This window comes from Pseudophryne corroboree, chromosome 3 (genome assembly GCF_028390025.1).
Source record: "Pseudophryne corroboree isolate aPseCor3 chromosome 3, aPseCor3.hap2, whole genome shotgun sequence".
In the NCBI taxonomy this organism is placed as follows: Eukaryota; Metazoa; Chordata; class Amphibia; order Anura; family Myobatrachidae; genus Pseudophryne; species Pseudophryne corroboree.
Genome location: NC_086446.1, coordinates 576436929 through 576462019, shown reverse-complemented (window position 1 = coordinate 576462019; position 25091 = coordinate 576436929). Strand labels below are relative to the sequence as shown.

At 42.0% G+C, this 25091-nt stretch overlaps 1 protein-coding gene across 29 annotated transcripts in view; it reads left to right on the top strand.

Moving 5' to 3' along the window:
• CAMK2G (calcium/calmodulin dependent protein kinase II gamma) overlaps positions 1–25091 on the top strand; it is a 711799-nt gene that overhangs the window by 672154 nt on the left and 14554 nt on the right. For 10 of the 29 annotated variants that reach the window (XM_063961352.1, XM_063961351.1, XM_063961353.1 and 7 more), the window contains 4 exons: positions 7545–7613; positions 10088–10132; positions 17627–17675; positions 24102–24227. In XM_063961352.1, coding sequence (XP_063817422.1) covers positions 7545–7613; positions 10088–10132; positions 17627–17675; positions 24102–24227 — 289 coding nt within the window. Of the gene's footprint in view, positions 1–7544; positions 7614–10087; positions 10133–17626; positions 17676–21584; positions 21699–24101; positions 24228–25091 lie in introns of all 29 variants that reach the window. The other 19 variants (XM_063961360.1, XM_063961354.1, XM_063961369.1 and 16 more) reach the window with 4 other exon arrangements.

The window sequence follows — 25091 nt, the reverse complement described above, 5'->3', positions numbered from 1 at the left end:
AACGCACAGCCACTACTAGCAAATAGCTGTAACTAATAACTGCAATAAAAGATGGAAATTATAGTGTTTTATCATGTAAAATGCCCCCATTCAGACAAGTAACAAATTACAGACCAGCACTACGTACTCACTACTGCTAGACATCAGAGGTGTAGATGAGAACTGCTAGCATAAGATAAGCGTGGTAGTTTAACATATAGAATAAGTAAATGTTACATTATTAGTGACTTAATTATCTAGAAGAGATGTACACCTGTGTTCAGTATATGCATCCATACTCTTTGCGGACGACGAAGCAGGGGTATTTGTCTTATAAATTCAATGCTTTTAGAGATGTAAAGAGGCATAGCATAGGTCGTGATCTTCCATTATGTGCAGTCATTGGACCTGGAATTGGGATCTACCCGATGAACCTGGTTGCCAGACTTACTGGTCAAGTGATGTTATCTGCTTGTTTATGGGTAGCTTTAGCGGCAGGACATTGGAAATGACTTCAAGGAGACAGACAATTCTGGTAAATTTGTGTCTGGAAAATCTATGGAAGAAAAATGCTCAATGATTAGTTTAGTGGGGTTATTTGTTGTTGTTTTTTGTTTTTGTTTTTTTGCAATACAGTAAAGGCTATCCCACACTCTGCCAGAATTCTCAATAGGGATACATTAAGTTAAACTAAAATAACCATAGGCCTTCATTTCAGGTTCATTCAGTTCAGAAATGACTGTGATATATGCATGAAGCACAGAGTGACCCAGTTGAAAAATAATGTTGGTAGTAATGTTGAGTGAGCGCTACAGTCTTCCTTAAAGGACTGCCATAAGTAGGCTGATGGCGCCGCTGAACCAGAACATCAAATGCCCTGAACAATGACCAGTTCAGCCTAAGGTGGAAAGGTTCAGAATGGGGTTGAGCAGTTGGATCCTATAATGCCAAAGTATTGCCATTAGATGGTGATCCAGTCATCACATTTGACTGTGAAGTCTGAAACCACCGTATCAGCTTGAGGATTTTCTGTGTGTTTGGGCACCTCAGGCCGTAGAGCTGTTGGTCTGTGCACATAATGTCACCCTTAAGCTTTTGGCTCCTTGCCCACAAATCTACCTGCCTTCTTAATTATTTCACTACAGCCAATTGATCCTCAAGCTAGTCAGCTGCTAGGATGCAGTCAGGGCAGCACTGTCAGAGATTTCTTTGTAAAAGATTACTTGAAACTGCAGCTCTGTTGGTTCTGACATTACAAACCTCTTAGTAGAGCTGTGATAGGAAACTTAATATGTAGTGACTCATACTCCATGGACATCTGGATGAGCTGTTGTTTCAGTTAAAAATAAATTGCTGGGAGAGTTTAACCCCTTCCAGTGATGGGGAGTTAAGATATAAATGAACATATGCTAAAGGGAAAGCTTACTTCAGGCAATACATTACACATGTTACAGTATATATAGACTGTACATATTTGCTGGCAAGCTTCTACTCTTTGTGGTCCACATTTATATTCCTCACTGGTGCAAACTGCAATTATCCTTGTAGCTTTTTGTCTAGAGTCTTATGAGGTGTCCGTGCTTTACAGTGCTGCAGACATTTTATACCGTTAGGTTACTGTATTGTCACAGCTCAAGTAATTGGCGGCCGTATAGTCTTTCAGAGGAATATCACTAAGCAAGACTGACTTCAGTACAACATTCTTGTTACGACATAGAAGATCTGTGCACATAGTGGGGCAAACAGGAACCTGGTGGTGTGTGTAAACCCACCCATAGCTATATGCATACCTTCCAACTGTCCCGATTTTGGCAGGACAGTCCCGTTTTTCTAGGAATGTCCCGCCAAAATTGGGATGGTAACCTGTCTATAAATATACATTAAAAACTCTACATTCAATAGGTCCACCACTATTGGTAGACATGCATTTGGTCAACAGAGTCAAAAGTTCAACATGTAAAAGGTCGACCGTTCAAAAGGTCGACATGCCAGAGGTTGACACATTTTTTTTTTGTTTACTTTTAACAACTTTATCATACTTTACCATGCTTGTGGTATAGTAACCTGTGCTGAACATACTTGTCCGAAGCATGGCGAGCGAACGTGGTACACTACTGGGGCTTGTTTGTGGCAGAAAAGTAACAACCCCCCCCCCCCCCCCCAAAAAAAAAGTGTCTACCATTTTTTGTGCCGACCATTTCCATGTCAACCTTTTGACCCTGTAAACCTTTTCTTCTGTGTACCTATTCTATGTCGACCTTTTAACCCTGTCAACCGAATGTATGTCTACCATTAGTGGTAGACTTATTGCCTGTAGACCTTTTTACTGTAGATATAATCATCCACACCCAATCGGGACATTTGGGAGTTTTGCATATAGCTAGTGTCTCAAAGTCCCGTAATGTGATGGTAGGTTGTTCTATGTACTTAGGGCCTAATTATGTTATGGAAGTAAAAAAAAAAAAAAAAAAAGGACAAGTAACTGTGCACCTGGGAAAAACCATGTTGGACTGCATGTGGGTCAGATGTAACATGCAGAGGGATTTAGATTTGAATCTACTGTAACTGAATTAAATCTAAATTGCAGTGTCGAATTAAACCTGTCTAACATTTGTGGGCTACATGCCAAAATAGCCAGTATTTACCCTGCATGGCATCATGGTTTGTTCCAGATACAGTTACTTTCTTTTTTTGCTTAACTTCCAAATCAGAGGCCCCAAGAAACATACTATCTCTGTAATACAGCTCTGAGGGTATGCAGCTATGAAAGGGAAGGGGGATGTCTGTATACTGTTTTACTGAGGAAACCAGCTACAGTATGTGGGGATAAAGAGGGAAAACGTTGTGGTACACTGCATACTCACATCTGCAATGCAACGTCTTTGCGTCACTTCTCTAATATTGGCACTCTAATAATAGGTACCCAGACTTTTTCACCACTGTATTAGCATCAGACTGGCATTTACTCATGTCATCTGTGTTAACTTGGTAACACATTGACCTGTGTCCAGTTTGATTTATTAGTTTAAATTGGTGAGATGGGGCATTTCTGCTGCCATAGCCAAGCAACTGTTCACTTTTGGAATGTCTGGAACCTGATAGTGCAGTCGGAAGTTGACTGCACACAGATTCCCGATAGTGAGCATCTGTGCTCATCTTCTGACTGTATTTACACTATAATAATATGAATATTTTGGTCGGATTGTTGTCAGACAGTGCAGTTGCATTTTTGGCTTACACAACTTTGTTATGCCAATTTTAAATTTAAACTGTGAAATCTGTGTGTGTGTGTGTGTGTGTGTGTGTGTGTGTGTGTGTGTGTGTGTGTGTGTGTGTGTGTGTGTGTGTGTGGCCTGCACTAAATACTTGTGAATTGTTCTGGCTAACCAGGGATATAATCTGAAGGGGCCCAAGAGATGTCACTGTACTGGGCCCCAAGATTTATGTTGTTAGCCCTGCGGTTGATAAAACAATACATCGGCCATGCCATACGCACTGAACGTTCTATCGTTCGTTGCTGCATTTCCCTGCATCTGGTCATTGGTATGCCCGATGGGACATCCCTGCAAACAACCTGCGGGAGCATGGAGTTGTGGGTACACACTAGACAATGTGACCGATATGTCGGTCCGATCTGCCAGATCGGACAACATATCATCTAGTGTGTACCCTACTTTAGAATGCCATGTGATTTCAGGGGGGGGGGGGGGGCAGGAGGGGGAGAATGACGGCACACAGACAGACACAAAACACATAGTTTCCATCTTTTGGCGTATAACTGCTGATTCATCGGTACCATTGTTGCAATTTTGGCCATGCCGCAGAGTCTGAGTGCCTCTGTAGATGTGCAGGCTAAGCTGCTCTCCCGGGATGCTCAGGGCTCTCCTGTAGCAAGTATTGTTATTATTATTATTAAATTTTATTTATAAGGCGCCACAAGTGTTTCGCAGCGCCGTACAAAGGACAGTACAGGGAGACAAAACTTAGCATTACAGTAAATAAATAACAAAAATAGAGTACAGTTAACAAAGAGCACCACAATTCTCAAACATAATACAGCTAAGATGTAAGTAATCATGGTACTACTTTGGGCTGGTGGCCATAGAAAGAGATGAGCCATTACCAGCAGGAGAAGAAGCGGATAAAGATGGTCGCTGAGTAGGAGAGAGCTGTGAGTTAAATGTGTTGAGAAGAGGGCTTTGACAACAAGAGTAAAGAAGGCCCTGTTCTGAAGAGCTAACAATCTAGTGGGAAGGTGCGACAGACAGATGCTATGAGGTGCAAGCAAGCGGGAGGTAGCCTGATGGCAGTATGTAAGCAAAGCAGAGATGTTCAAGGCATGAGGCAGGGGGATGGAGGAGCAGCCTCAGGACTAGGTTTTGCATCGGAAGGGTAAGCTTTGATGAATAGGTGGGGTTTTAGTGCCGGTTTGAAGCTTTGCATGGTCAGGGAGAGTCTAATGTAGCGGGGGAGCGCGTTCCACTGAAGAGGTGCAGTATGGGCAAAATCTTGAACTCGAGCATGGAAAGCAAGGACCAGGGCAGAGGAGAGGCAACAGTCTTTGGCCAACCGTATGGGGCGGGAGGGAGTATGAAGGGAGAGGAGGTTGGAGATGTAGGGAGCAGTGGAATTAGAGATGGCCTTGTATGTGAGGGTGAGGAGTTTGAAGAGGATTCTGTAGGGGAATGGGAGACAGTACAGATTTTGTTGAAGGGCAGTGGCAGATGTGGAGCGGCGGTAGAGAAAGATAAGCCTAGCTGCGGAGTTGAGGAAAGATTGGAGAGGAGCAAGATGGGAGCAAATGAGGCCCGTTTGATCGCAACTGCTTAATTATGTGCGCCTAGAAAATGGAGTCTGAACAGCAATGACATACCTGCCGACCACTCCTCGTTACCACCCCAAACGCCAACTTACTGTCACTCACTTTGCAACGAATTCCTTGGTGCGACTGCAATTGCTAGCCACTAGCTGTGCATGCGCACTGCGGTTCAGATACATGCGCAGTAAGAATACATCGACCAATTTGTGATCTATAGCCGCTTTGCAAATGCATCTAAATTAGACCCAGAGTTGCTTTCAGTAGAGTTTGTGGTGCATAACCATGGGTGTTATTGAGTGGTGGCCTTAAGTGTTTACGCAGCAGGCCATCTTATGGGCATGTTTTGGGAGTGTCACGGGCGTGTCAGTGAAAGCAGCTTCCTTCCTAACGGCAGATTCACAACCACAGAGACCAAGTTAGACAGATTTTAGAAGAAAACACTGATCAGCCCATGGGCTGTAACAAGTGTTGCTTGTGCACTGATGATGGAATGTTCAGAACTGCCAACATAGTTGCACTGTCCATGACCGTTCTCAGCGCTTGTTCTCTCAGCGACTGTTTTCATTGCTTGTACTCTGTCACATGCAGTGCACAGGGGGAGGGCTGACATTAGCATTTGCATATTAATCCTCCTTGTGTTCTTATGGTGGCCACTTTTCTATATTGTGAACACAGTAGATGTACCATGTGCATGTGGTTTCCATGGTAGTCACTGGGTAATTAGAAGATTTATCAGTTATTAATAGCAGACTGAAAATAAATATATATATATATATATATATATATATATATATATATATTATGGGCTTGCTTATTTCTTTGCTAATTCACAACACAGTGTCATTACAATTTATTAAGTTGGGTGTACAGATAACGGCACAATAAGTACTCCACCTATGACTCTATGACAATCAGTCTGGCCTTTTATTTCAATATTTCAAGTAATCTGAATAAGAAGGGCTAATGTGACATGAGCGATTTGTGCAGGCGGCAGAGCTTAGAGTATGCAGAAGCAAATCATGGTTAGTCTTCTAATTTGAAGGATAAAATATGTGGGCGGACAAATGCGGTTACTTGCTGTTACAGACCTTTTATTTTTACATTTTTTACAAGTATGCCTGTGAGCCAGTTTTCATAAAAGTGACACCATAAAACATACATAAATTAAAAATGTTTTATGTAGTTGGATAGATTTTTTTTGCCGCATACAGCATCTAGCATACCTGGCTAGCTAGTGGATGATAGGGAATGTTGGATCAAAATTCCACCATAACAGGATTATCACCCAATGGCAGATTTGTCTGTAATGTTGGATAGTGAATGTAAGTAGCTATCTCTGTTAAGGCACTGTAGTTGTTTTTGTTTTTTACCTTTTTAGAGCAGGAATTTTCTCACTCCTCATATTTCTCTAGACTGACTTTTTTGTTTTTTTGCACACACACTGCATGCACAAAAGTGTAATGCCAGCTTTTGACCTGCTTTGTGCAGTATTTCCGTAAAGGTTACATGTTTGCAGAGCAAGATAAGTGCTTTGTACAGGAGCAGAAGTTTGCATACAGTACTGTAGGTTGACGAGAGGAGTTGGACGCAGTGGGGCTGTTCCGGACATCATTTGAAGCCAGGAAAGCGGTTCTCCTAAATTTGCGGAGCAGTGCAGAAACAAATTTTCTCTTTAGATGCAAGATTATTAAAATGAGGAATTGAAAGTTTGCATTTAAGGAGCGTTCCTTACTATGCAGTGGGATTTTGCAAAAGCTTAGTTGGATCTCCTACTATATGATTCTGTTTATCGGGTAATGCTTGTGAGCGTCAGCTAATGCTTTCTTTGTGTCGACTGCAGTAAGCTTTATACACAAATATTTTCCAACTAAATTGTACTAAAGCAGGTGTATCATTTCTAGACCCTTTAATAAGAACTCAGGTTTACATTTTTTTTATTGGGACAAAATAGGACTGTTATAGGGCAATTTAGAATAAAAATGACATTTGATAACTCATAGTCAGGAAGAGGTCACTTGTAACGTGATAAGTATGGTATTCTTAAAATTATTTTGGTGCATCACAGGTTGGTCAGTATTTGTACATATGAGGTAATTCTGCAAAATATACAGTTTACATTTTAATTACCTCAAATAGGTGATTACAGACATAACTGTCTTACATGGACATGTTTCCCACTGAGGGATTGTTGTCATGGTGACACATAAATAGCAAGTGTGTGTGGCCAAGCTGCAGATCCCTCTCCAGACACTGATTCGCTGAGAATTATAGATATACTACTTGTGGAGGGCAAGACTCTGGACCTTGTATTCAGCCTATCACGCACTACCCATGCTATTGTCCCAGCTTGGCTACCATATCACGACCATACCTATTCTTCTGTCGTCTGTGCTGTTTTACCATTGTCAGTTTCTTATTAGACTTTATGCCAAGTCTTACACGAGTTATAGTGTGTATCACATCCGCTATGTATTTTTGTCTTTGTGTTACATTATCCACTAGTGGTTTTATTAGTAAATTAAGTGATCACTATGGCTACAAAACATTTTCAGTATGTTTCTGTCCCATTGCTCTTCATATCATTTGGCAGCATTGTTAAATATCCATCCTTTCTGGTTCCAGAGTAAACTGCTGTTTTCTCCAGTATGTGTGTCTTTGGGAGGAGAAAACCAAAACCTTTTTATTGTGACAGCTTAAACCAGTTCACCCCATCAGCAGGACTAAACCATCTGTTTTTCTATCTCAGCCGCAGACCAACAACAAAAACAGCATAGTAAGCCCAGCAAAAGAAAACCCCCCATTGCAGACAACAATGGTATAATCCCCGTCTACTATTATTTCTGGGTTTTCAATGTCTGGGATTGAGCAGTGGGAATGCTGCTTGTGCTGTGACATCCAAAATTCATGTTTGCATTTTATTTTACTTTTGCTCTTGTGTTCATGTTTTAATTTGTTTGTGGTATATGGTTACTGTCTTTTTCCTCTGAAACATGCTGGGAAGGGAATTGGCAATGGCCTCCTGGAATTCCCAAATGACTGGTGTCTGCAAATTAATTTAATGCAGTCCCCTAACCTTTTCACTGCCTGAAGTCACAGCATTGTAAGACAGTTTCAGTGACTATATTCAGTGGTGAAAAGGTAAAGGATCCAGGTGTCCAGCTGCATCTGGCATAGGTATGGTAAGGAAAACACTAACATGGGACCTAACTCATCGTCATGGTTTACTAAGCTGGTACTGCATTCTCTAAAAAAGAGCCTTGCACTAAAGTTTTAGAATAAATCCATTCTCAATAATATTGTTACATGGAACCTATGTTCTTCAGTCTTAATCAAATCAATTCTGAATTCTGTATTTTCAATTGCAGAAACAGAATTGATAGAGGAGTGTCAATTAGGATGCATAGATTACTTATTTAGGATACCATCTAGCCCCTATGCACCAAACCTATGAAACTTTTACTACAAAAGATAGTACATCAGATTCAAAGGGTCATTCTGTTAAATAGAACTCAACATAACATTATGTTTATTGTTAAATCCAATTTACAAAACTGTAATCAGCAAGGATGAGGTACGGCTTGTTATAGTGTTACTCATTTTACGGGGTAGATGTACAATTTACAGAGGAGGGACTTCGTATGAACAACTCACTTTAGAGGGGTATTTGGTTAGTATTTACCATCACATGGGACATTTGGCCATCCTTAATAGATTTTATGAAAGGTAACTTATGTTGTCATAAAGTAATTTTAGATTTTACCATGTTCTAGAAAGTGGAATTCCCCACAGTCAGAATATGGTGGATCTCATGCCTTCATTGTCGAGGTATGCATGCAGTCACCAGACTAGTACCATTGACCCCAATCATGCTCTCCACTGTGTGTCATTTTCACCATTGGTTATTGTGAAAACTGTTTACAACTAACTCTTACCCTGGATTTTGGTTTTGTTTGGTTGATCAGCTTCACACAGGTATTAACTTCTTTTCATGGTAACTGAGTCATTTTCATGTGGCTGTGGCAGAGATGGGTCGCATTTAAGCATAAATGGCCTTAATTGCACAGTTATGTCCATATCACCATTCTATAGTACAGTTTGTAGATAATGAAACTTCATTGTAGATTAAATTGTTCTTATGGCCCATCAATCACCCATAGCTGTTTGAGAATTAACCCTACAGAATGAAGGCAAAGACCATGTATTCCAGCGAACATCTACTTGTAACACCTCAGAGCAAACAGATCAATTAATGATTGAATACAAATTAAAATATAAAATGTATAGTACTGGAAAAGGTAATAACCCTATTGTTTTAATCATGTAGTAAATTTGGTTATTTATATTATATCAGAGGTTCTTAAACGCTGTCATCAAGGCACCCCAACGGTCCAGGTTTAAAATATATATCCATGGCTCAGAACAGATGATTAAATCTAATTGCCTGAGGTGCTAATTAAGTCACATGTAGCCAAGCATGGATAAACTTAAGATCTGGTCCGTAAGGGGCTCCTTGAGCACTGGGTTTGAGAACCTCTGCATTATATAGTATTTCAAGATGCCAATATCTCATAGCATTTCGTTCTTCATGGCCTTTGTCTCTATTCGAATGTTCTTGGAATATTACACAACTTCACTGCTCTCTTGCAGGTTTTGATAATCTAATGTATTGGTGCCTGTTTGGGGTGTGTGAGTTCATCACATGTCTTGCGTGGCTGTTTTCTGGCACTTACAGAACTTTCTTGTGTTTTCCTTTTTTCTTGTTTGTTTTATCGTATTGTGACTGAATATGTATACATATGTCCACATTTACCAGGTTTCAGAAACTCAAATAGTAATGAGGATATTGCAGATCACTAAATGTTTCTGCTGCACTTTTCATTTTGCCATCATACTGTATCTGACAGTATTTCCCAGTTTTCGTCCAAATGTTAGGAGTACATACAGTGTATAATGTGATGGCCTTATAAAATTGGACTTTTGTAAATTAAAAATGCCTCTAATGTTTGTTTTTTCCCCCTATACATAATGTTGATGATAATTAACTCACTAGTGTTGATCAGTACACGAAGTTCAATTAAATACTGTCCTTACATCCACAAGTACTGTATTTGTAGCATCCATGAGGACTGTAGTGCAGTGACTTCTGTTCTACTGTGCGTGGAGTCTGTGTTGTATCTGCTGTACACGCGGCTACTGCCGCAGTCTTCCTGTTGTTCTGCCTGTCATTTCTGTACAACATTTTCCTTGCAATATTTGACTTTTCCTCTTCACTTTTTTTTTTTTTTTTAGGAACCTCAAACAACTGTTGTCCACAACGCAACAGATGGGATAAAAGTAAGAGGCAAAGCAGTATTTTCTTCTCTGCTTCAGGTTTTCTGAGATCTTTATTACGTTTTGCTAGCAGAATCCATGTGCAGGCCATGATCTACAAATTAAACCAAAATTTGATTTGAATTTGATTTTCAGCTAAATTTCTGATCTTATTTTAATATGAGACCTATATATTTTATATGTATTGCTAGCCAAATAATATTGCGATATACAGATATACAGTACTTGGATAATACCAAATATATTACATAGTAAAGGCAGTTACACATGGATTTTCACCAGATTATTGTGCAGTCTAGAATTTTGATTTTGAATTGTCCTATACCCAAACCAGTCAAAAAAGGTTAATCTATAGCTACGTCTAACTTAATACTCGTTCCTGCTGTAGTTTGCCTTGGAAAATGATCCAGGTCGAGGTAAAAGAATTAAATGGCGACTGAATTCCTGTGACATTCATTTATATTTTATAAGACCGTTTCATTTCACAAACATTTATTTCTCTGACGTCCTAGTGGATGCTGGGAACTCCATAAGGACCATGGGGAATAGCGGCTCCGCAGGAGACTGGGCACAACTAAAGAAAGCTTTAGGTCACCTGGTGTGCACTGGCTCCTCCCACTATGACCCTCCTCCAAGCCTCAGTTAGATTTTGTGCCCGGCCGAGGTTGGATGCACACTAGGGGCTCTCCTGAGCTTCTAGAAAGAAAGTATAGAATTAGGTTTTTTATTTTCAGTGAGACCTGCTGGCAACAGGCTCACTGCAGCGAGGAACTAAGGGGAGAAGAAGCGAACCTGCCTGCTTGCAGCCAGCTTGGGCTTCTTAGGCTACTGGACACCATTAGCTCCAGAGGGATCGACCGCAGGCCCAGCCTTGGTGTTCGGTCCCGGAGCCGCGCCGCCGTCCCCCTTACAGAGCCAGAAGCAAGAAGAGGTCCGGAAAATCGGCGGCAGAAGACATCAGTCTTCACCAAGGTAGCGCACAGCACTGCAGCTGTGCGCCATTGCTCCTCATACACACTTCACACTCCGGTCACTGAGGGTGCAGGGCGCTTGGGGGGGGCGCCCTGAGCAGCAATAAAAACACCTTGGCTGGCAAAAATACCACAATATATAGCCCCAGAGGCTATATATGTGGTAAATACCCCTGCCAGAATCCAGAAAAAAGCGGGAGAAAAGTCTGCGAAAAAGGGGCGGAGCTATCTCCCTCAGACACACTGGCGCCATTTTCTCTTCACAGTGCAGCTGGAAGAAAGATCCCCAGGCTCTCCCCTGTAGTTTTCAGGCTCAAAGGGTTAAAAAGAGAGGGGGGGCACTAAATTTAGGCGCAATATTATATATACAAGCAGCTATTGGGGAAATTTCACTCAGTTATAGTATTAATCCCCACATTATATAGCGCTCTGGTGTGTGCTGGCATACTCTCTCTCTGTCTCCCCAAAGGGCTTTGTGGGGTCCTGTCCTCAGTCAGAGCATTCCCTGTGTGTGTGCGGTGTGTCGGTACAGCTGTGTCGACATGTTTAATGAGGAGGCTTATATGGTGACGGAGCAGATGCCGATAAATGTGATGTCGCCCCCTGTGGGACCGACACCAGAGTGGATGGTTAGGTGAAAGGTATTAACCGACAGTGTCAACTCCTTACATAAAAGGGTGGATGACGTAACAGCTGTGGGACAGCCGGCTTCTCAGTCCGCGCCTGCCCAGGCGTCTCAAAGGCCATCGGGGCTCAAAAACGCCCGCTCACTCAGATGGCAGACACAGATGTCGACACGGAGTCTGACTCCAGTGTCGACAAGGTTGAGACATATACACAATCCACTAGGAACATCCGTGACTTGATCCCGGCAATAAAAAATGTGTTACACATTTCTGACATTAACCCAAGTACCACTAAAAAAGGGTTTTATGTTTGGGGAGAAAAAGCAGGCGGTGTTTTGTTCCCCCATCAGATGAATGAATGAAGTGTGTGAAAAGCGTGGGTTCCCCCCAAATCTAAAAAGTTACTGATGGCGTACCCTTTCCCGCCAGAGGATAAGTTACGCTGGGAGATATCCCCTAGGGTGGATAAGGCGCTCACACGGTTGTCAAAAAAGGTGGCACTGCCGTCTTAGGATACGGCCACTTTGAAGGTACCTGCTGATAAAAAGCAGGAGGCTATCCTGAAGTCTGTATTTACACACTCAGGTACTAGACTGAGACCTGCAGATCGTGCTGCTGCAGCGTGGTCGGTGACCCTGTCAAACATGAGAACATATTAAAGACGTCGTCTTATATATGAGGGATGCACAGAGGGATATTTTGCCGGCTGGCATCCAAAATGAATGTAATGTCCATTCTGTCAGGAGGGTATTAGAGACCTGTCACTGGACAGGTGATGCTGAATTTAAAAGGCGCATAGAGACTCTGCCTTATAAGGGTGAGGAATTATTTGGGGATGGTCTCTGGGACCTCGTATCCATTACCTCAGGTTTCCTCACAGACTAAGAAAGCACTGTATTATCAGGTACAGTCCTTTCGGCTTCAGAAAAGCAAGCGGGTCAAAGGCGCTTCCTTTCTGTACAGAGACATGGGAAGAGGGAAAAAGCTGCACCAGTCAGCCTGTTCCCAGAATCAAAATTCTTCTCTCGCTTCCTCTGAGTCCACAGCATGACGCGGGGGCTCCACAGGTGTAGCCAGGTACGGTGGGGGGCCGTCTCAAAAATTTCAGCGATCAGTGGGCTCGCTCACAGGTGGATCCCTGTTTCATTCAAGTAGTATTTCAGGGGTACAAGCTGGAATTCGAGATGTCTCCCCCCCGCCGTTTCCTCAAATATGCCTTGCCGACAACTCCCTCAGGCAGGGAGGCTGCGCTAGAGGCAATTAATAAGCTGTATTCCCAGCAGGTAATACTCAAGGTGCCCCTACTTCAACAAGGACGGGGTTACTATTCCACACGGTTTGGGGTACCGAAACCGCATGGTTCGGTGTGACCCATTTTATATTTAAAATCCTTGAACACATACATAAAAAAATTCAAGTTCAAGATGGAATCGCTCAGGGCGGTTATTGCAAGCCTAGACGAGGGGGATTACATGGGATCCCGGGACATCAAGGATGCTTACCTGCATGTCCCCATTTACCATCCTCGCCAGGAGTACCTCAGATTTGTGGTACAGGATTACCATTACCAAGTCCAGACACTGCCGTTTGGACTGTACATGGCACCGAGGGTGTTTACCAAGGTAATGGCCGAAATGATGATACTCCTTCGAAAAAAGGGAGTTTTAATTATCCCGTACTTGGACAATCTCCTTATAAGGGCAAGGTCCAAGGAGCAGTTGCTAGTCGGGGTAGCACTATTTTGGAAAGTGCTACAACAGCACGGTTGGACTCTAAACAGTCCAAAGTCACAGCTGGTTCCTACGACACGTCTACTGTTCCTGGGGATGGTTCTGGACACAGAACAGAAATAAGTGTTTTTCCCGAGGAGAAAGCCAAGGAGCTGTCATCTCTAGTCAGAGACCTCCTGAAGCCAAAACAGGTATCGGTGCATCATTGCACGCGAGTCCTGGGAAAAAATGGTAGCTTCCTACGAAGCAATCCCATTCGGCAGGTTCCATGCAAGAACTTTTCAGTGGGACTTGTTGGACAAGTGGTCCGGATCACAGCTTCAGATGCATCGGCTGATAACCCTGTCTTCAAGGACCAGGGTATCTCTACTGTGGTGGCTGCAGAGTGCCCATCTTCAAGAGGGCCGCAGGTTCGGCATACAGGACTAGGTCCTAGTGACCATGGATGCCAGCCTTTGAGGCTGGGGGGCAGTCACACAGGGAAAAAACTTCCAGGGACTTTGGTCAAGTCAGGTGACTTCCCTACACATAAATATTCTGGAACTGAGGGCCATTTACAATGCCCTGAGTCAGGCAAGGCCTCTGCTTCAAAACCAGCCGGTACTGATCCAATCAGACAACATCACGGCAGTCGCCCATGTAAACCAACGGGGCGGCACAAGAAGCAGGATGGCGATGACAGAAGCCACAAGGATTCTCCGATGGGCGGAAAATCATGTGTTAACACTGTCAGCAGTATTCATTCCCGGAGTGGACGACTGGGAAGCAGATCTTCTCAGCAGACACGGCCTCCACCCGGGAGAGTGGGGATTTCATCCAGAAGTCTTCCAAAGGATTGTACACTATTGGGAAAGGCCACAGGTGGACATGATGGCGTCCCGCCTCAACAAAAAGCTATAAAAGATATTGCGCCAGGTCAAAGGACACTCAGGCGATAGCTGTGGACGCTCTGGTAACACCGTGGGTGTACCAGTCGGTTTATGTGTTCCCCCCTCTGCCTCTCATACAAAAGGTACTGAGAATAATAGGAAGGCGAGGAGTAAGAACGATGCTCGTGGTTCCGGATTGGCCAAGAAGAGCTTGGTACCCAGAACTTCAAGAAATTATATCAGAGGACCCATGGCCTCTGCCGCTCAGACAGGACCTGCGGCAGCAGGGGCCCTGTCTGTTCCAAGACTTACCGCGGCTACGTTTTGACGGCATGGCGGTTGAACGCCGGATCCTAAAGGAAAAGGGCATTCCGGAGGAAGTCATTCCTACGCTGATTCAAGCCAGGAAAGATGTAACTGCAAAACATTATCACCGCATATGGCGAAAATATGTTGCTTGGTGTGAGGCCAAAAAAGGCCCCAACAGAGGAATTTCAACTAGGTCGATTTCTGCATTTCCTACAAGCAGGAGTGTCTATGGGCCTAAAATTAGGCTCCATTAAGGTACAGATCTCGGCTCTGTCGATTTTCTTCCAGAAAGAACTAGCTTCAGTACCTGAAGTTCAGACATTGTAAAAGGAGTGCTGCATATTCAGCCCCCGGTTGTGCCTCCAGTGGCACCTTGGGTTCTCAACGTGGTGTTGAGTTTCTTAAAATCACATTGGTGTGAGCCACTAAAAACCGTGGATCTAAAATATCTCACGCGGAAAGTGGTCATATTATTGGCCTTGGCTTCGGCCAGGCGTGTATCAGAATTGGCGGCTTTGTCATATAAAAGTCCTTCTCTGATTTTCCATATGGATAGGGCAGAATTGAGGACTCGTCCCCAGTTTCTCCCTAAGGTGATATCAGCTTTTCACTTGAACCAACCTATTGTAGTGCCTGCGGCTACTAGGGACTTGGAGGATTCCAAGTTACTGGACGTAGTCAGGGCCTTGAAAAATTATGTTTCCAGGACGGCTAGAGTCAGGAGAACTGACTCGCTGTTTATCCTGTATGCACCCAGCAAACTGGGTGCTCCTGCTTCTAAGCAGACTATTGCTCGCTGGATTTGTAGCACAATTCAGCTGGCGCATTCTGCGGCTGGACTACCGCAGCCAAAATCTGTAAAAGCCCATTCCACAAGGAAGGTGGGCTCATCTTGGGCAGCTGCCCGAGGGGTCTCGGCTTTCCAACTTTGCCAAGCTGCAACTTGGTCAGGGGCAAACACGTTTGCTAAATTCTATAAAATTGATACCCTGGCTGAGGAGGACCTGGAGTTCTCTCATTCGGTGCTGCAGAGTCATCCGCACTCTCCCGCCCGTTTGGGAGCTTTGGTATAATCCCCATGGTCCTTACGGAGTTCCCAGCATCCACTAGGACGTCAGAGAAAATAAGATTTTACTCACCGGTAAATCTATTTCTCGTAGTCCGTAGTGGATGCTGGGCGCCCATCCCAAGTGCGGATTGTCTGCAATACTTGTATATAGTTATTGCCTAACTAAAGGGTTATTGTTGAGCCATCTGTTGAGAGGCTCAGTTATATTCATACTGTTAACTGGGTATAGTATCACGAGTTATACGGTGTGGCTGGTATGAGTCTTACCCGGGATTCAAAATCCTTCCTTATTATGTCAGCTCGTCCGGGCACAGTGTCCTAACTGAGGCTTGGAGGAGGGTCATAGTGGGAGGAGCCAGTGCACACCAGGTGACCTAAAGCTTTCTTTAGTTGTGCCCAGTCTCCTGCGGAGCCGCTATTCCCCATGGTCCTTACGGAGTTCCCAGCATCCACTACGGACTACGAGAAATAGATTTACCGGTGAGTAAAATCTTATTTTAAAGTGCAGGTCATGAGAAATAATATTTGCAAAAAGTTAAATATGTAATTTATCCTTTAATTACTATGGAGAAGGTATACTTATCTGTCAACAAATCGTTTCCTCTTGAAAAAAAAAATATATATATAGATAAAATTAGTTGTTTCATCATGGTGCTTTTTCCGGGAAACCAATAGAAACACTAATGATAATCCATACTTATCAGTTACATTTCATCAACATGATTGTACCTTCCAGCAATTACAGCACCCGCTTGTAAACCAGAGATGGAAAAGTTACAGTATTTTGTGACAGAACCAGGTGAACTCATTAGTTCTTTAAACTTCCAATATCACCTCTATGCTGATGACACTCAAATCTACCTTTCCTCCCCTGGATAATAATAATAGGGGTCTATTCAATTGAGGTCGGAAAGACGGCAGTTTCCGACTTTTTTTAGGTCGAATCATGATTCGATCTTTTCAGTGGTCCTGCTGTTTTTCTGACTTGTCGGAAAACACGTGGATCAGTGGAATTAGCTGCGTATCCACATGTTTTTTTGGATTTGCGGCCAAATCCGACAGGTTTTAGTCCCGTTTTCTTCATTATCAATCTGACTTTAAAAATAGTCGGATTAGCATTATCGAAAATGGGCAAAACCAGTCTGATTTGCCCGCAAATTGATTACTGCATTGTCTGATCCTCTCCGTCGGAAAGGATTCAACATGCACTGAATAGACTCCATAGACCTCAGGTGGGTTACATAGTGCATGTAGTTTTTGCAGGTCAGGTTTTACAGGTGGTCTTTAAAACAGCAGCACAACATTCTGAGTACTGGTAATCACAAGTAGTACAGACTACAAATGGTTCCTAACGTAACCCCAGACCCCCAACCTATTGCCTGGCCACTTGCTGGCATAAGGAGCAATGACTACTGAACCAACACATATTTAAAGGTAGCAGACAAATTGTAATGATTAGCCCTGCTGTGGCTTACAACAGACTATCCTGCCGTTTCACATTAACCTCATGCGGAATCATGCTGTCCCTACTACAATTTCATATTTTATTCGGAATAATATATTTTAAACAATACATTATTGTTGTGACACAATGTCACTGAAATACGCATTCTATTTTACACCTTAAGAAACGTGAGCTATTTTAATTGCAGTGAAGCTACTGCATCTGTCTGCACTTCTCAACTCCACAACACTGTTTCAAACGAGGTAGTCCACCTACACAGTGGAGACATCCATTTTGTCAGCTAAACCAATAATTATGAGAATGCAGTTTGCTGATGACTCAGTGATATGACTTGTTCCTTATGCGTAGGTGGCAGACCCACAACATTATGAAGTTTGGTTACTATAGTCCTGTTTTTCAGGGTTTTGATTTTACTTTGTTTCTTGGAATGTGTTATAATGTAAATTTTTCTTTTACAGGGATCAACCGAGAGCTGTAATACCACCACTGAAGACGAAGACTCAAAAGGTAGATATATTCCTGGCGGCACGTAGCACACTGATCTGTTCCGGCAAGACGACATGTAGCTGCTGTGTTAACTTGAATCACTGTGTTTGTGCTGTGCAATGTCTTTGTTTTATATTGTCAAGATTGTATTTAGAGTTGAAGCATCCTGAGTCATTTTAAGGTCATGACCTTAAATAAAACTTCTGCACCCTACATGCTCATTGCCCTTTATCCGACGCAACCTCCAATATTTTACTGGGGAAAATAGGTGGTTGGTAAAAACCAATGTTGTAAAACGAAGATAGATAAGTCTGCATGGAATTGAATTGTACGTGTCCCTTCTCAGCCATGTGGCTAATGTACATAAGAAATATACAGACCTGGTTATTATACATTAATGATCACATTTGTTTTTCCTTTTAAATTAGCAGAGATGTACAGTTTTTCATTCTTATATTTTGTACTTTTTAAGTGCCCCCACCCCCCTATAGTATGCACAGTTAATTGTATATATAGTAAAAGTATATATAACCCATTTAATCATTATTAGGTCTACGACTAAAGGTAAAAATCCTTATTTAAAGATTTGCAGCACAATTTGTTTAAGTCCCTGTCCCATAAAGCCTGCTGGCTGCTTCTCATTGTAAACACAGAGCTATATCTGTGGGCTCCCTACAAGTGTAGTTATTTGTGCCCCAGTCCATTGACACAGTTTACAATAAGCTAGCAATGATCATTTATCTGGAACCCAAAAGTGCAGTTTTATTTACTGTTTAAATATCTTCAATAACTTCTTGCTGCCAGTCAACCTACAAATACGGATTCAGCAGTGTATTTGGCATATTACTTTCCATGACTGTATTAATTTGGCTCCAACAATATGTCTGCTAGAACACTGACATTGAAGCAGTGCTGTGCTTTACCCATGTTAGTTCCATCTCTCAGGGTTGCACTGCCCCAGATCATAGTAACAGGATGTGTTGCATCTCTTTAATAATGCAGTGAAATGCTGAGACAACATGTACTTTACGAAGATGGAGCAGAGTATGGGGAGTAAGCGTAAATCTTTTGTACATGTCAGTGCTTATTTATTTATGATGCTAAAAGGGAAAATAACATTGAGCAATCATGAAGTGCCACCTTCAATAAGAATCCTCACCAATGAATTAGTGCGTTAAGAATCAGTCATTGATTTTGTCTCATTGTTTCCTGTGGAACACTCTGTTACTGTTAACATGTGACAACTTACAAACACTATAATATTCTGACCAGATAAAGAGTCAGGGAAGCTGATCATAGAACTAACCTTATAATACTGTAATTATATTAGCCGAGATGTAACAGCAGTTTGCCGGAAGTGGGGGATGCCGCCCGAACTCGGACAGTCTTTTAAAAGGGGCAACCATTTACAAGGCAAAACCATGCCTTGTAAAGGATTGCCGCTTTAAAAAACCGTCTGAGTTCGGCCGGCAACCCGCACCTCTAGCAAACTCGGATGCTATTACATCTCACCTTGTGTTTAGTTTAAAATATATATGTGATATACCGTTTATTAGTGATGTGCAATGAAGTTAGGCAGAGCCCTGTCATGCTCCAGTATGCTCCGGAGATTTAACTATAAAGATGATTTGAAAAAATACGAAGAATATATTATAAATATCTTCTGTGTATTATTCTAATCCTTTTTATAGAAAAAAAAAAGAACGTCAGGCACTACTTCACCTGCCTACGTTTTCTGGATATCTCTGATCATAACTCACCAAATCTCCAGCAGTATACTGCTGCACCTGTGTATAATGCCCACATGAACCCCTTGGCTCATATATTGTGTGTAAATCTGGCTCTGATGCTAGTCAGTGCCTCCTGAGCCATTTACCTCACCGCATGTCACTGATATATATATATCAGGTGCAGCGGTGCTACCAAAAATCATCTTTAAGGGGGAGATGTATCAAACCTGAGAGATGGAGAAGTTGCCCGTAGCAACTAGTCAAATTCTGGCTAATCATTTACAGTATCTAGCACATTCTAAAAAATGACAGAAGTTGATTGAATGTTATGGGCAACTTCTCCACTTTACCGCTTCCAAAGGTTTGATACAAGTTTACAAGTGAGTTCCATGTTTTGCACTTAATTAGCCAGTCAAAGGCAGCTGGCGTAGTGTGATCTATAAACATTAGTGACATTTTATTAAAGAGTCTGATGTACAGTAGATTGTTACAAAAGGCCAGGGATGTCACGGGTTGATGGTCCAAGACCAAATCAAATTCTTTATGGTCAATGTGATAGTGGCTGCCTATGATAAAATGTGTACAAACAGAAGTCCAAGCTCCACATAACTTATCTAAAGACGATAGGTAAGCAACGTTTTCTTAATTTAATATTTTATTTTCTGACTTTATTAATAACAAACTATTGACCATGGGTTGCTGTGAAAAAAAATGCTGATATTACAGGTCTCCGTGATTCAGGAATGTTTGTGAACCTCTGCATTAAACAGCATTTTGAGAATTGTTGATTTTTTTGACATTGCCTTTTGTTCAATCTCTGCAACAGCCTCCCCCCTGGTGGCTGCAAATTGTATTCTGTCTGCAGTGAGTTGTACGGTACTTATCAGGACATATCGGCTATATGTTATTATTTATTTGTACTGGACAACAAAACAGATCTGCAGAGAGCAAGCTGTAACTTTATAGTGGAAAATGGTGTCCAACAAGAAAACACTTCATAACATATATTTGCTTAATATAATTTTTATGACCTACAGATGTGTCCTTTTGCTGCAGTCACGCTAAACAGCCCTTCAAGTCACGCCATGCCGTGGTGGGATTTGGTGGCGCCGTGCGTCTTTTTCCATGAAAATGCGTCTTAGACACAATGTAATATAATAGGGGACATGAACAGCTTCTGCTGATTAAAATGATATGCGGCATGCCTATATTCTGTGTAATTTCTGCTGTATCTGCATCCAAAATGCCACGTTACAGTGTTCGTGCTTCCTGTTGCATTACATTGCGTCTATGATGTATTGTTGCAGACAAAAATGCAAAAAGACGCTCAGCACTACAGAGTCACACGGCAGTCACGTGTTATGTCTAACGCAACTTATAGCGCGCAGAGCAAAGATGTAAGAGGACACATCTGTATCTTGGCACACCCACTTTTTTACTGTATGTCTGGAACTCTGTATGAGACTAAACATGGTCACCCAAACAAGCGGATAGTTAACCATTGGGTTAATGAGACCTGTATTTAGCTCTACTGCAGACCTCCGTTTCTTTTAGAACAAATCTCAAACAGTTGCATGTGTAGAAGGAAATTGATTAGCAGTTACAGTACTGTTACCAGTTCAGGTGCCAGCTGTTCTTACAGGTACACAGTCATATCATGAGGCCTGCTAGTATAGGTGGAAATGTAGTGGATTACAATAACGAAAAGTAATCAAGAAGATAGACAATGGAGTTGATCTGAATAACGCTTGTATTCCGTAGTATAGAGGATGCCAGTTGCTTTTACTGAAAAATCAACAACTTTTATCTCCTATATATATATTCCCGGTTTGTTTGCTATAAACTCAAGTTTTACATATTGTTATTAGAATCTCCTAGGAATTGAATCAGTTTAACTTTCCTTACTAAACAATGTTTTATAGTTGAATAATGGAATACATTTATATAGTCATCTATAGTGAATACTAGGTTTAGAAATGAATCTAAGCAGAGCTATTTCCTAAATGGTCACTTTAGCTAGCTCTTTGCAAGAATTAGCCTGCCCTTTATTTACCATTGTAATTAACACTGGGTTACTTGTGATCACCTGAATATCTATGACCATCCTTGTAAATAACTTATTATTTCAGTTTTTTTTTTTTTATGTAATGATTACCTTCCTGTTTCCTGTGCATTTATTAATTTGCTGCATACCGATCAGCATCTCTTCTCTATCCTGGGGATGGCCCTTTGCTTCTCCAAGGATGGAGCCAAGGCGAGAGCAAAACACAGACTCAGTCCTTGCAGTCACAGTTTGGTCTGTGTGGTGCAGCCAGTAAGTGAAGAATGGATTGCTGTGTTATACCCTTCTCGCCCTCTGTATGGTGTTGTGCTCTGTCCACATAGACCTTTTGTAATGCCAGACCCTTGTGACAATTAGAATGTACAAAACCTTCTATGTTCTATTTTCTATAGTCTGCATGTTCCTGTGACTCCCTTTTCTCCTGTAGTTTGGCTTTGTAGCTCAGCATCAGAAGATATGTGCTCTCCTAGTAGGGAAATCATAAATAAGTGTGACATTAGATACTCTATGGCACAGGCTCTCAAACTCGGTCCTCAGGACCCCACACAGTGCATGTTTTGCAGGTCCCCTCACAGAATCACAAGTGAAGTAATTAACTCCACCTGTGGACCTTTTAAAATGCGTCAGTGAGTAATTAATACACCTGTGCACCTGCTGGGTTACCTACAAAACATGCACTGTGTGGGGTCCTGAGGACCGAGTTTGAGAACCTGCGCTCTATGGGATTGTAGACTAGGGCAGAAGGATCGTAGGATTATATCCACTTCACATAATGTAGTAATCTGATTAATGCAGAATATTTTGGATTATGTATTTCTATTTTGGAACGCGTTATATTAGGCTAACATTTCCTGTTTTGTCTACTACTATTACACGTACAGGCTGGATACTGTGCACAGTGTGGTCATGGAGGGCTACAGCTTCTCGGGGAGGGCAATAGTGCTGTACAGAGGCTTGGTGGAGATTTAGGTTTGACCTGCACATATATTATGGTTTAATGTCAATATAATCATGTATCTGACAACAACACCTAGTAGATTTATAGAGTATATGAATGTTTCCCAAAAATAGTTTAGACATCTTCACGATGAACTACAGTATAAGGGTTTATAAATTAGCTCTGAAATCATGTTTTGGTTCTGTATGGTTCCTCTACACACCATTCATTACTGCTCTGCAGCTTACCAGCGGTTATGTGATGGCGATAAGGGGCACCATAAACCATGAATTTACCTTTCATACTATTATGCATAGACCATATTTGTAAGACAAGTAAACTAATAATGAACAAAGGGTCGGGTTCAGATTAGTACCTAAACCCGATGGTTTACGTACTAACTAACCTGATGGTTATGCGTAGTACGGGTCCTGCACTGTTGCTCACAGTGCCCCCAAGATGCAGCGTGATTGACATGCTGTGGCCGTTTGGGGCGGTCGCCAGTGACTGTTCTACAAAGGAAGGGGGGCTGTCAAGGCCAGGGTCTGCTTCTTTTCTGACACATATCCAGAGGGTTACTCAGATGGGCAATGTTCACGCAAGTGATCCATTGCTGAGTCTACGGACGCAGCAGATCAAGCTAGCATGCAGGATTCAGTTGACTCTAGACAAGTACTGTTGCTTTTGCATATTTTCATATAGCAGCTGCTGTATAAACTACGGCCATCTCTGAATCAGGCCCAAAGTCGTGCAGTAGAAGCAGAGGAGCTCTGCAGCCGGTCCTCTGAAAAGATTTTAAAACCTTTACTTGACCAGCAGGTCACAACATGGACAGTCTAGTATAATTAGAAATTGTAGCTGTATCCTTTCTGTATTACTTTATGCATGTATGTGTCACATCACAGCAGAGCAAAGCTAATTTTATTATTATTATTATTATTATCCTTTATTTATATGGTGCCACAAGGGATCCGCAGCGCCCAATTATAGAGTACATAAACAAATAATCAAAACAGGAAAATAGTGACTTACAGTTGAAGGCAATATAGGACAAGTACAGGGTAAATAAACATAGCTACATCAGCAGATAACACTGATATAAGTATCAGGTGGCAGAAGACTGCTGGATTTGGTGCAGTTGATGATCATTAAAGTAAGAAAAGTATAAGCACATGAGGGAAGAGGGCCCTACTCGTGAGAGCTTACATTCTAAATGGGAGTGGTAAACAGACAGTTAATTACAAGGTAATTAACTAGAACAAACTTTTTCTTCGAGATTAGCTGGCCTGGACTTCTGGAAGGGCACCTATGTCAGAGCGCAGGCTGCCTAGATCAGCACCCTGTTCACTTTGACTCCAATAGCTTTTTTTTTATGTGCTTGGTGGTAATATATAATGTAAACATTTATCCATGGGCTGAAATAGGTTCTTCATTTTTTAATACAGATGGGATGCCAATAGGTATGGCAATAGGAGTGCTGCAGTATTAGGGAAAGAGGCCAGGAAAAAGTTGGCTGGCTACACTGTAATCGAAGTCTGAGTATCAGCATTGTAGGTGATTTATGGTGTACAACAGGGCAATCCAACAGTGTTTTTATTTGATTATTTTCTATTTACCATCTCTTCCTTTTTATGTTATATTATTGTATGTTTGCTTAACTTATGATCATTTTTTTTTTTTGTTTCCTCTGTTTTGTTAATCAGTATGTTTCTTTACAGCTTCCCAGTCTTGTGAAGAGAAAGTGCTAGCCTGGGAAAGCCCAGGTCAGACACTGGAGCTAGAGCATGCTCAGCCGGAGCCAGTGCTCACTCCAGTTGTACCATTCTCACTTAGCAATTCACTGTGTAAGTTAGTCATCAGATAGCTGTTTTTCAGTAGAACTTCTATTGGTAGTAGTCCTCTCTAGTTACCTACATATGTTAATCATCACTGTCATTTTCCAGACTTACCTGCATCTTCCTTTAATAGAACCCTGTAAAGCCTAGTTATCATAGGAGGGCTGGCTACGTTTTACCCATGGACAAGCAGATGTAGTTGGCTAATGGCACAGTGATGCCATTCAACGTGTCTAATTTATTGAAAATGGTTTTCACTTTAAATAAACCCTGTACTACATTCTCTTCCTTGTCAGTAGTGGTACTTTGAAGGTTCCTCCCCTGGGGTCCCCATCATTTACTCTATTAAGCTGGGTCCAGCAGTTACATACAGTTGGAATATCACATTTGGCACTGTTGTGTTCTCTCCATAGGAAAGAGAGATTTCATGCATGGGGAAAGGACATGCCCATTGCAAGTAAAATATAAGCTTCAGCCGGCACCTCCGGTCACTCACATACTAATAAAGGGGTTCAGAATTGTTCGGTGGTTGCTGCAAAGTACTTTTACCATTTCATTCATGTGTTTAAAACAGTTATTCATCTTTTTATATGGCCTTGGCATTGGTCAGAATAATTTGTACCTTCATGGAAAGTTCCTATGACTAGCGATATGAAAGCAGGTCATGGGGACCATCAGCAGAAGACCCAGCTATATTGCTGGCACCCTGCTAAATAGAGTGAATGATAAAACGCTTATTGTGAAGGGATTGCATGTAGTACAAGGGTTAAAGGTGATCTAGTTTTTAGAAAGTTGATGCTTCCACTGTGTGTAGGAGACTGCTCCCCTTTAATGATATGGCCTGTTCTCATCCGGCTAGTCATTGCTGTAATT